The sequence below is a fragment of the Hydra vulgaris genome, chromosome 09 (assembly GCF_038396675.1).
Source record: "Hydra vulgaris chromosome 09, alternate assembly HydraT2T_AEP".
In the NCBI taxonomy this organism is placed as follows: domain Eukaryota; kingdom Metazoa; phylum Cnidaria; class Hydrozoa; order Anthoathecata; family Hydridae; genus Hydra; species Hydra vulgaris.
In genome coordinates this window covers 13,197,501-13,210,000 of record NC_088928.1, presented here as the reverse complement: position 1 = coordinate 13,210,000, position 12,500 = coordinate 13,197,501, and the positions used below count along the sequence as shown (strand labels likewise).

Genomic DNA, 12,500 nt, shown 5'->3' with positions numbered 1-12,500 from the left:
TCGAAACACATACCATGGACAAAGTTTTCCAGCTCCCATTTTCGGATAGCATCATAGACTGCTTTGGCCTCGTCTTGTCCAGTGCCTAAAAAGTAATTTATAGTAGTCTTTATTAAAGTTTGTCTGACATGATTTCACATTCACATTTCATAATAATAAATGATTTCGAAATTTATAAAAACATTTAACTAAAATAAAAGTAGGCATATATATTATACCATTATATATTATACCATTATGTATTACCTGCAGGAATCTTTGGAATATCCAAAAGCTTTGTCTTCCCCATTGTTGTGACAAGAATGGGCAACCTATCCACCTTCTCTGTTCCAGTCAGATCTTGCATCAGCTTGCCATCCCAGTGTACTGTAAGAGCAGTATTTGGCTTGAAATGTTGAATGATTCCGGAGGCAATTTGCTGTCGGTGTTTCCGACGGAGTCGTTGGATGGTTGATCTATTCAAAGCGAGTGATTCAGCGTCTTGTCCAAGAGCCCTCGAAGCCTCAACGATGACCATCATAGCAGCCCTGTCGCTCATTTTATTTCTATCAAGCATAGATGCCAGCTGTGGTGAAACAACACTTTGGCGTCCTCGCTTTCGTGATGAAGAAGAAGGAGTAACAGTACTTGTGCTTAGAACTGGATCCTCATCTTCAGGTTCAGACTGACTTTCTTCTGAATCAGCGCTGCTGCTCTCCAACACAGCTTTATCTAGCAAGGTGTTTTTATCAAGTTGAGATCGATGTACTCTCTTTTGCAATATCTGCTTTCTCTCATTCTGCTTTTTTTGTTGTTGAAGCAGAACCTTATCGATTCCGCCCATGCAGCCAGGTCGTCCCTTTTTTCTTTGAGATTCCAGAAAGACCTTATCTTCTTGATTCTCAATTAGCTCCATGGCGTCAGCATGTGCAATGTCGAACAGTTCTTCTATTGCGGCTGAAAATGCGGTTTCATTTGTTTGTTGAGTCTCGGTCTTGCGGCTCTTGTTTTTCTTTAGACTTTTCCACTCGAAGAATAATTGCTCAAGCTTTTTGATGGAATCTTGATGATGCCTGGTTGGAATTTTAGCTCGAAACCAGAAATCTTCAACTTTCTCAATAGCGTGGGTTGCAGCCTTTCGAATATCCTCTTTCAAAACATTGTGGAGATGTAGAAAGTGACCAAGAACCTGCTTCCCTGATGGCAATTTACTACCTTCAATTCTTTCAGCAGGGCTAACAAGATAAATTTGTGAACGCAATGCCATCTGAAAATGCCAAACAGATTTATACTAATCATCATAATATTATAACATAATATTAAACTATGCAATTTTTGGCATAAACAAATTACAAAATTACACATGCCATTGACATGCCATGCAATAATACAAAACGAAATCTACAGTCATACAGACTCCCTCATATAATTATATATATAACATAATATATTTTATAATTAAATTGACATACTAACCTTTGCTGATTGCTAATATCTGTGATTATTGATAACTATTAAATAGAAATTTTATTTTGATTAATTAACAAACAACAGTAGAAGAAGAAATTTATAATACAAGATGGCTACAAAGAACTAGCACAAGATTTATTTAAATATTATATAAGATGCCCAATAGGTGCTAATATTAAATTATATTACATGTTTAGTTTTGTTTACTGAAAAAAATGACTGAAGAAAATTATGAATTAATAAAATTACTGAGGAAAATTATAAATTATTTATTTAGATATATTGAAGAACATTTTTTTATGCGTTATTACCTTTATATTTATTATAATTTTATATTTAATTATTTTTTAGATTAGTACATTATTGAAACATGATATCTAGTTCAAATTATTGATTGAAATATATTTATTCATTTAATATTCAAAATCATTTATTGAAAAGAACCTGAAATTTTTTTTCGCCGATTTTGGTATACTCACAAAACTAAAGCTTAGTTGAGCCACCTCTAAATATTGTTCAATCCTGCTCATATTTGGCCTGAATTATTTTTTTATATATTGAAACTCATCTGAGGGGTCAGACAATGATATTTTAAAACTTCAAAAATAAGGGCCACCCTAATGTATATATATATATATATATATATATATATATATATATATATATATATATATATATATATATATATATATATATATATATATATATATATATATATATATATACACATATGTCTAGTTTGCATAATGCATTTAATAGTACATTTTGTTTTAATTTTGTTTTAATTAAATAAAATTTCATTTTTTAGACGAGGGTGTAACCGAAGCTTTAAAAATACTACGCTTGCTGCAAATCAACCATCTCCGAGAACTACAAACTCAAATTAATCAAGCTATTGTTGCTGTTCAACGTATAAGTGCTAATCCAAAAACTGATCACTCACTTGGGATGGTTGGAAGATAAATCTTTTTATAAAAGTTTCGTAACCAATGGTTTTTTTTTTGTTGTTGTTTCGTGATTTTTTTTTTTAAATCATAAAACATATCTTAATTTTAAAAAATCATGAAATATCTTGAATTTTGTTTAATAAACAACTGGTAGTTTATTTTTTCTATATCAGAAAAAAAAATTTAGATTTTTGTTTTATGATTTATTAAAAATTGATTTTTTAAAAAGGTACGGGGGTTGGAGAGCGTTGTCTAATTCGGTTCGGAAATCGTACGTTTGCGTAACAAAAATATCCAATATAAAAAAAAAAATCTAATTATTTTTTACTATGAATATAGTTAGAGTTGTTAATGGATCAGATCTAGACCCGAAACGTTTGAAACGGGTATTGAATCTGATGGGCATATATTTTAATGAGTTATATCACGCTAAGTTTTTTTATACACGATTAATCATTATGGTATCAAAAAAACTAGGTGGTGGCGATGTATCGTTTAACATTATTAAATACGCCGATGCGTCGTTTTCGACTCATTGAAATACGCATCGTTAAACATCAATGCATCGAATAACCATCATCAATAAACATTGCATCGAAAGACTGGATCGTTAAACAATGTATCAAAAGAATAAAGATAAAATTTATAAAGCAGCTAGATTCAAAAAATTTATTTGGTTATTGTTATTTGCTATTGTGCTAATGGAAACAATGGAAAAGGAAATTTACTGGAAAGAAATTTTAATTTTTTTTTCGTAAAATTGAATCAAACTATAAAATTGTTCACGTCATGCATTTTCTTCATCTGTCTTAAGTTTTCTTTAATATAAACAAGTTTTTCAAAAAAGAGCCAATGTTTTCTTGGTGAAGCGGGTAAGTTTGGGATACTTAAATGATTGGTTCTTTCAGTAAGAAAGTATATCGGTGTTGTTGTTAAAAAGCTTTGTAACTCCGCATTAATATTCGTTTTCAAGGAGGTCCTTCCTTCCGGATTATCAACCCTTTTTTCCACAAGTTAGGACCTTCATACTTTCACAAGACCTTCTTACGTATACAGTTATTTTGTTTTCTTGAAGCTGTGTTTGTGTATGATTGTGATGGGGGTGTGTTCTTAAATTCGGCCGACATGTTGAACACTGGATATCTTAGTCAAGTTGTATCTTTGCCCAATGTCATGCAATGTTGGTCCTTTGTAATCTGGATCCAACATATTTGTATATGCGTATTCTAAAATTGTGGCTCTATATTCGGGAAATAATGAGCAATATTTATAAGTCATGGTGCATAGGAACATGCTCTAAGACCTTGCAACACATCCCCTGAAATTTTTGATTATCATCAGAAGACTCATCCTTGTTCCAAAAATGTTAAAAACAACTTTACTCACCAGGAGCCTGGGAAGAAATCATGTATTTTAGGCGAGTGCTCAGTAAATTTGTTGCTCAAGATACCCATCTTGAGCAACAAATATACTGGGCTAAGAGTCATGAAACATTCTCAAATTTCTAGTATGTTGTTACTGGTATCAAATAAGGATGGCTTCAAAAAGTTTAGGTAATTGGAGCTAATCCAACCCCGTTACGAATCCTAATTGCCCCCTCCTTAGAACTGCGTCTCCTAAGATCATGAAAAATTATTTTAAGTTCTATTATAAATTAGATTAAAGTTTATCGACAGATTTCAAATTTTATCAAAAAATCTCCTTTAGTTTAAGGTTTATGACCATAAGAAGTTTAAAATTCTTCTCATTTACCCCCTGAAATAACTTTGAATGGTCGTAACTTTTGAACTATAATTTTTTTTTTTATATAAAAATTGGAATTTCAATCTAGTTTAATATAAAACGAAAAAAAATTGAAAAATTTCTATTAGGAACCAGACCCTAGGGGTGGGGGTGGTTAGGGATTGAAGAATCTTCTCTAACAAAATTGTCTTAAGAAGGTCCATGCCCACGAGCATGTATTTCGAGTTTCAAAAGTGAAATTGAAAACTGAACTGTCAACTTTATTAACTACTTATTCAGTTATTTCTGCTAATTCATTTGCTAATTCATTTGCTAATTCATTTGCTAATTCATTTGCTAATTCATTTGCTAATTCATTTGCTAATTCATTTGCTAATTCAATGCTAATTCAGTTATTACTATTATTAGAATTCTGTTATTACAATTTCAAATATTAACAATTAGCAACGGCTAGCCATCGTTAATTGTTTATAACTGAAATAGTATAATTCACTAATTACAAATACGTGTAATCATTACAGGTATTGACATATGAATTGAAAACATGCTTTTGGTCATTAATTGAAATTAATGGGGCCGATATATCATGCCAATATTATAAATGCATATCAGAAGTTTTTATTTGAAGCATTCATTTAAAATGCCTATTCATGCGAAAGAGCACGTTGATTTTGTCAAAGACTAAAAATGAGAATGTTTTATATGTGAAAATGGGTGCAAGTTAAAAATGGTAAAGGCGCCGAAGACGTTTCAAATAAATCTCCAAAAAGACTTATTTGTCCAGATTGCTATGTTCAAGTGTCACAAGGAATTCCACATTTCTGCACGAAGTTAAAAAGACAAAAGAATTTAACGGCTATTGTAAGATCAACATCCCTACAACGCAAGGAAAAGTTCTACTCAGTTCTATCAAAGGTTTGAGCACAAATGAATCAGCTTTGAGAACTTTTGGCTTGTTGTCTTGGTCGGAAAGACTGAGGTTAAGAAACCTTTCCTTTTTTTTTTTGGATATATTGAACAAACTTCAACTAAAGCTAATATACCAGGTAAGGTTTTGATGCTTAAAAATTTTTTACCTTTTTGTAATTTACTTATAAGCCAATTTTTAAATAACTTTGTCATAACTTCTAAGTAATCGCTTTATGATTGAAGTTGTACACTTTCTGAGGAGTGAAGGAGGACGGAAAAGTGTGGAATCTGGTTTCCATATTGACTGAGAACAACGGTTTCTGGTTTTTATATTAAACTGACTGAGAACAACAAGCTGATTGGAAAATTATTGAAAGGTGATAAACTACCATTGTTATTAGAAGTAAATGAAAACAGAGAGGTAGGTAATCTATTACCTACAATTTTTTAGATAACTAGAATGCAACTTGTATCATTCATTTTGATCTTTTATTCATGTTTAGTAGGTAGAAAAAGATACTCTTATGGTGATTTGCTAAATTGATAAATTAAACATTTTTTCTTAGATTACATAGTATCTGATGATCTAAAGGTTTTGCTTCAATGGTTCAAATTGCAAGATCAAAGCACCCATGACCTCATTTCCTAACTTTAAAAAAGCTGATCATTATTATTTTAGAATTTTTGTGCAAAATATACGAAATGGATATCTGATGGTGCAAAATTAAAAAATCCAAAAATGTACATAAATGTTGTTCAATCCATTTTATTAACAGGGCACAAAAAAAATAGAGCTTATAAATATTCTCGGTCTACATATACTGTTAAAAGTTGTAGACAAAATTTTAAAAGAGATTGAAAAAAATTTGTTTGAAAACAAGGAGTGTGGGTTACAGTATCCTACCAAGGGCAGCATTGTTTAAAGACAATGCTTGCAATTAGTTGCTTAAAAACATAGAATGCTTTGAGCTTTTTTTTCAGTCTTAGAGATTCGCTGCCAAATACATTAAGATACTTAGAGATTTTAAAAAGATAGTCCATGGCTATTTTGGAAATGATTAAGCTCTACTTATGTCAAAGATACAGAGCAGTTCTCTCTACGAGCTATAGAAATCTAGGGGCTTTAATTTCTTTGAAGGAACACATAGTTGAGCAACTTATTATCGAATTCATCGACATGAAAAATGGAGTCTTCAATTTTATAAATAAATTTTAAGTTTGATAAAAGTTTATAATAGTATTAATTAATTATAACAATAGTAATTAAATACTCATTATTACAATATATGCATATAACAATTTATGCAAGATAAATTTTGCATAAACTACGACAATTATTAAACAGACTTTAATTTATTTTGTACATTTTATATTCTGTAGGCTCAGGTTATTAGGTTACTGGGCTGAACAAGCTCTATAATCCATTCACCAGGGTTTCAGTTAGTTTTGGCGAATGAGAAAAGTTGAAGAGCACAGTCCAAACTATATCAAAGCGCCAAAAAACGCAATTTCGCTTACAACTGCAAATACTTTTAAAGTAGCTTTCAGTTTGCAGGTAGCTTGTAAAAAGTACAATATTAACCTCTAACGAACAATTATTTAACATAATTTTTTGATAACATAAGTTTATGATAGAACTTAAATATTTTTTTATGGCCTTAGGACACGTAATTCTAGGAAGGGGGCAATTAGGGATCGGGGCGGGTTGGGCTGGCTCCAATTACCTAAACTTTTTACAAGTTATCCTAAATTGATGCCACTATCAAATAATGCATTATTATTTTAATCAGATGTAGTTTCATATATGGTTTTTTCTGATGTAGTTACATCTAAAAAAAACATAAATATAAATGCATTATTCTAACCAGATGTAGTTACATAAAAAATTTTTTTCAGATGTAATTACATCTGGTGGAAATTCTTCCAGATGTTATTGGACTTGGAGAAAAATTACCGTATGTAGTTACATCTTCCTAAAGATGTTGTTAGGGGTCATTTAAATTTCCAGATATTGGACAGATGTTGTTTGAATACAAAAAATACAGATAATCTTGGACAAAAGTGTACAGATGATCTTGGACTGCTCTACAGATGTTGTTGGACAGATGTAATAATCTTTTACCTTACAGTGCAAGTATAAAACTTTAGTTCTTCAAAAACTAATAACAGAAGTTCCTAAGAATGTTGAATCATTTAGTAAACTTTTGGTATATCTATTTCCATAAAATCTTCTCCATTACTTGTAGTACTTTCATCTACTCTGCATGATTTATTATTTAAAGTTTATTAGATAAAAGAAATTGCAATGCATGTTGCTTAGCAGATCAAATTTACCCAGCCAGTAGAAAGTTTAATATCTCGAAAATTTGAATTTGAAAAATGGTTTTTAAATTCTCGTTCAGCAATAAAGTTCAGGTCAGAAATACACGATTTTATGCTTTAAATTTTTTTTTAAAGTATTTTGTGGGATCTTATACTTTTAACACACGGTTTTCAAAACTCAACTTTTGTTATACAAAATATATACACAAGAATATACAGAAATAAAAATTTCGAGTAAACAAACCGATTATCGCTGTAAATAACGCTGCAAAGCATCTAATTAAAATGAGTAATAATAATGATTTTAGTTCTTCAAACACAATCTATTGATGACTTTAAACTATTTAGTGCAATTGCATCAAAGTCTTATCTACCACTACGCAAAAAAAATTCTAAAAAAAAATTTTAAATTATCTTAATTTGATCCAAATTTACATTTGGATCAAATTTAAGATAATTTAGAATTTAACAAGAAAGTTTACGCCGTATTACCTACCAACACATTGGTAAGGAATAAGGTTTAAACTACCTGGTTAAGTGTTGTCCTAAAGAAACAATCCGTATAATTAAACATTGTAGAAAAACCTTACTTTAATTTAAAAAGGAAACTTGGAAAAACATGCACAACAGCTTTGATATAACAATGGGCAGTTATGATGGAGCAGAAATTTGTGAATTTGTTGGACTATATATTTTAGATTTTTTAAGTAAAATAATCATTATAAATGATTTAGACCTTTAAAATCGAAATGAACATAAATTTAAAAATTGTTAACTTTCTTGACGTCACATTTAACCTCACTATAAATTCATATAAGCCTTTCAAAAAACCAAACAATGAATTATTGTATATTAACTCAAATCATCTACCCCAAATTCTAAAACAAATCCCAATTTCAATTAATAACAGGCTAAACCAAAACTCCTCTAATGAAAATGCACCCGGTGGGAAATCGGCTAGCGATATTCGTAACGATTAAGACAGCGATTTGGCCACGAGGATCGATAGCTTTTTAAGCTAGCGGATCGCTAGCTGCAAGTCGTTATGATAAAGATAGCGATTTGGCCAGGAGGATCGCTTGCTACAAAAAATTGCGACTAGCTAGCGACAAGTCGTTACGATAAAGACAGCGATTTAGCCACGAGGATCGCTACCTTTTTAAGCTAGCGGATCGCTAGCTACAAGTCGTTACGATAAAGATAGCGATTTGGCCACGAGGATCGCTTGCTACAAAAAATTGCGACTAGCTAGCGACAAGTCGTTACGATAAAGACAGCGATTTGGCCACGAGGATCGCTAGCTTGATAAGCTAGCGAATTGCTAGCTAAATAAGCTAGCGACCCGCTAGCTAATTAAGGTAGAGAATAGCTAGTGAAAACTCGTAACAATAACTACACTTCTAGGCTAGAAAATATCGGTTAGGCTAGAAGATATTCCTGAAAAAATCGCATGCTATATTTTTCAGGGGAATGAATTATAACCATTGAAATAAGATTGCATTTATAACAAATTAAATACAAAATGTTAAAACTGGTTTCAATAAAAAATTATAAATGTTAAAGTCATTATAAAATGTTAAAAGAAAATGTATGAATTATTTTTAAAAAATAAAAAAAGCCATTAACAACTAAATGATTTTGCTTAAATTAAATTAATAATATTAAAAGTTATTTAAAAATATATATGAAGAATAAAATAACTAAAAAAAAAAAAAGATGAATAAATAATAAAACAAATTTAAAAAATAATTTAACTGGAATCACTACACGAGTCAGTGTTTAATTTCCGAATTTTTCTAACAGGACTGTTTAAATCATTTGTTAAAGAAGAATTTCTCTTTCTTGTTGCAAAATATTGATCTTTAGATTTTTTCAAGTGTTTCGCAATTAAGGTAGTCATACTGGATTCAGTGGCAGTTGGAAATAAACAGTAAGCTGCATCAAAAATCAAACTTTCGACTGGTCCTATAAACCTACGCTTTTTATCTGCACCAGTTCGATTGATGCTGCAACATAGCTTGTCTGTTATGCAAGTTTTTAAAGCATTTTTTAAAAAGTCACTTACATTTTTCCCACCAATTTGCTTCATCTTTCTGCAAATGATATCTTTATCATTAGAGTGAATTATTTTTTTTCTAGTGAATCAAACTCTTCAACTGAATTTGCTGGTAAATAATCTATATTTATATTTTCGTTATTACCATGGTTAGTGTCTAAAAGTGAACGTATGGTACACATTTCGGTTTCCAACCCACAAACTTTTCTGTACATGGCATTCACTATAAATTGATTGCCTTCAACAGTATTGGGTTCAACGTTTGCTTTCAGAATAAAGTTATTTATTTGGTCTATCCCATTTTTTTGAGATGGCAAAGAAAAGGAAGAAGATGAATGCAATAGTGGTTGAATTTGTGAAACAGACTGCAACTCTGATGGAGACACTGTCTGTGTAACTGGCGAGTCATCTACTTGATCCATTGAGGCAGAGACAGACAGAAGGTTCTAAAACAAGATTAACAATGATTATAAATACTCTTAAATGATATAAAAACTCTATCACTATATTCTAATTATTTTATACTGATTCTTTCATTTAAAAATGGTAACTAAAAAAAACAACAAACAAACCATTCAAATGAAACCAAATAAAAATTCTTATTTTCACAAATGGGATAAAAAATTGTTAAAAATGTATACTGAATTGGAATTGGGGAGCTTTGGTGGCTCCCACAACGGCCATGATGGTAAAGACGGTTCTTCAGAAAGGCTTTTTCTTTTCTCTTTCCGTTTTGTAGATTTATAGGAGTTCTCTTGTTTTTTTGATGTATTAAATTCAATTTCTACTTCTGATTCTGCAGTGAGAATATGCTACAAAACAAATAACTTTTTTAGTATTTGTACAATCATAGTTTTATATGTACAATAAACGTATACAAAAATCTATATTATCAAGAAAGCCCACCAGAAATCAAAATAAATTTAGATCATAAAAATTAAAGTACCTAAATTAAATATTCAACACATTTTCTGCAATACTTAGTATATTGATTACAATATAAATAATTTATTAAATTGGTTTAAAAACACTCACATTCAATGGTGGAATGCTCTGCCTTTTGGTTTGACCCACACGATCAATAAGTCTAAGGAGTCCGTTTTTAGGAGTAAAATTTTTGTTTACTACAAGTTTTTGAATTTTTTGAATAAGCAATTTCGTATCAATTCCAACTGAAACGTATAAAATAAATAAAAAATACAATTTTGTAAGATTAATTTACTTTTAAAAAATGTTACTACTGAAACACTTTTTATTTTTTAATTCCAACAGGGTATAAAATACTTATCTGTAATATGCATGCCGCATTTATACCATCCTTATGCATTGCCTTTATTTGAAGGTCATCTTCCGTTAATGTTTGACCACGAGATCTCCAATCATCCATAGACCAATTTTTTAGTTTCTCTGACATTATTATTTCACAGTTTTTTAATTCCAGAACTTCACTGTCACAATACAAGTATACAATATAATTCATCTGAAATAAAACATTTGCAAAATGTAACATAAAAAGTATACATTTATTATTTAGAAAATACACAGTTAAAATAGTATAAAGACTTCAAATGAATTGATATATTTTTAAATCAACACAAAATTTTTTTAAAAATTAAAAAAAAACTAATCAAGTTCTGTAAATAAATTAAAATTATAACCCATAGCAACTTTAAAACTTTAGTTTAATTTGCAGACCAATGGGATAATTAGAAAGTAGTTTTCCCTACAAATAATCATGATACATTTTCGAATGGGTCTAACATTATAAGCATGTGTGCGACTTTTCTGATAATATCCAATTCTAAGGACTTTTGATGAGTACGGAAATGTATAAAGTGGCTTCACATAAGATAAAAGAATTCCAGATATATGTAAACAGTCAAGACTTGTACTAGTGCATAAAACAATGGAACCATCATCAATAACAAAAGCACAATCCGGCAGATCAGTAGAAATCTTTACAGTGTTCAAGTGATTATTAGTTACTGATCGAAGATCATTTAAGCAAACAATTGCGTGTTGAAAAATGTTTCTACCTGTTTTAATTCGTCTTTTTAATAAACCCAACATATTTTCGAATTGAAATGCAGAAAATGAGTCCAAAGGTCCATATTTTACTACAAAAAAAGCTAGATGAATTAACACATGCACATTATAGACCATAGATCTTTTGCTAAATAATATAGGCATAAATTCAACAAATTTTTTAACACACTCAGATGCAATAACATGATAAGCAACATATTCATCAGAAGCCAAAACATACATGCTGAAGTGCAACATAATAAAATGGTCATAATACCGATCTGGCAATTTATCATGTAAGAGAAATGGTCCAAGATATAAAACAAACTGTCGAAATTCAGAGGCTTTCCAGTTTTTAAAATTAACCAAAGAACTAAGTTTTCTGTGGAATTCTGATGGTAAATACTTCCTTATATCATCGATTTCAGCGGATAATTTACTCAGTAAATGTTGTGAAAGTCTACAAGATAAATGCAGAAAAGGTACTTTAGTGAAATAATATGTGCATAACTTTTTCACCACACCTTGGAGTACCAGATGCATATATTCTGGAGGACATGACGATTGCAGTCCACTTAATTGAGGAATATTCAAAAGAGGTGAAGGGCCATGCTGATTATTTTCTGATATACTTTTGTAACTTTCATCAGAACGTGGTGTACAATTCTGATCTGTAAAAATAATACGATTGTAACAATACTCACCTTTGATATTACAGTACCCACATCCGTAGTATGCATTGTGATTAAAAATATTTTGAGCAAATGAACGTGCAGGGGTATCGCAGATAAAATCAACATCAGAAATAACCATTTGTTGTCCTTTCAAATCAAAAGGAACACTTAAAATTTGCAATTCATCAACCAGTTGTTTAAGATAAAAATTCAAATTTGGTTTTTCTACACCACAGTGCAATGCTACAGGAAGTGCACCAATATGATTATAATCCCTAAATGACATTAGAATTGGCCAAAATGATAATTTAGAAGATTTAAAAACAGGCAAACCATCTAAATTAAAAAACAGTCGTAATTTTACTATGCCACTGT

At 30.4% G+C, this 12,500-nt stretch overlaps 3 protein-coding genes across 3 annotated transcripts in view; 1 reads left to right on the top strand and 2 right to left on the bottom strand.

The window, feature by feature from the left end:
- The window catches only part of LOC136084572 (uncharacterized), a 2,659-nt gene extending 1,282 nt beyond the window's left edge, over window positions 1–1,377 (bottom strand). The window contains exons 1-2 of the mRNA XM_065804771.1: window positions 247–1,377; window positions 1–85 (exon numbers count right to left, since the gene is read on the bottom strand). The exon at window positions 1–85 is cut by the window's left edge and continues 1,282 nt beyond it. Coding sequence (XP_065660843.1) covers window positions 1–85; window positions 247–1,246 — 1,085 coding nt within the window. The 5' untranslated portion in view covers window positions 1,247–1,377. The remainder of the gene's footprint in view (window positions 86–246) is intronic.
- LOC100203543 (RNA transcription, translation and transport factor protein) overlaps window positions 1–2,440 on the top strand; it is a 19,469-nt gene extending 17,029 nt beyond the window's left edge. Inside the window, exon 8 of the mRNA XM_065804772.1 lies at window positions 2,258–2,440. Coding sequence (XP_065660844.1) covers window positions 2,258–2,412 — 155 coding nt within the window. The 3' untranslated portion in view covers window positions 2,413–2,440. The remainder of the gene's footprint in view (window positions 1–2,257) is intronic.
- A 6,414-nt stretch (window positions 2,441–8,854) lies between these two features.
- On the bottom strand, window positions 8,855–10,948 carry LOC136084571 (uncharacterized). The gene is made up of 4 exons (XM_065804770.1): window positions 10,715–10,948; window positions 10,462–10,605; window positions 10,068–10,238; window positions 8,855–9,872 (listed from the first exon to the last, which is right to left on the bottom strand). The coding sequence occupies exons 1-4, from the start codon at window positions 10,934–10,936 to the stop codon at window positions 9,495–9,497; spliced, it is 915 nt and encodes a 304-aa protein (XP_065660842.1). The 5' UTR covers window positions 10,937–10,948; the 3' UTR covers window positions 8,855–9,494.
- Between the last annotated feature and the right edge of the window lie 1,552 nt (window positions 10,949–12,500).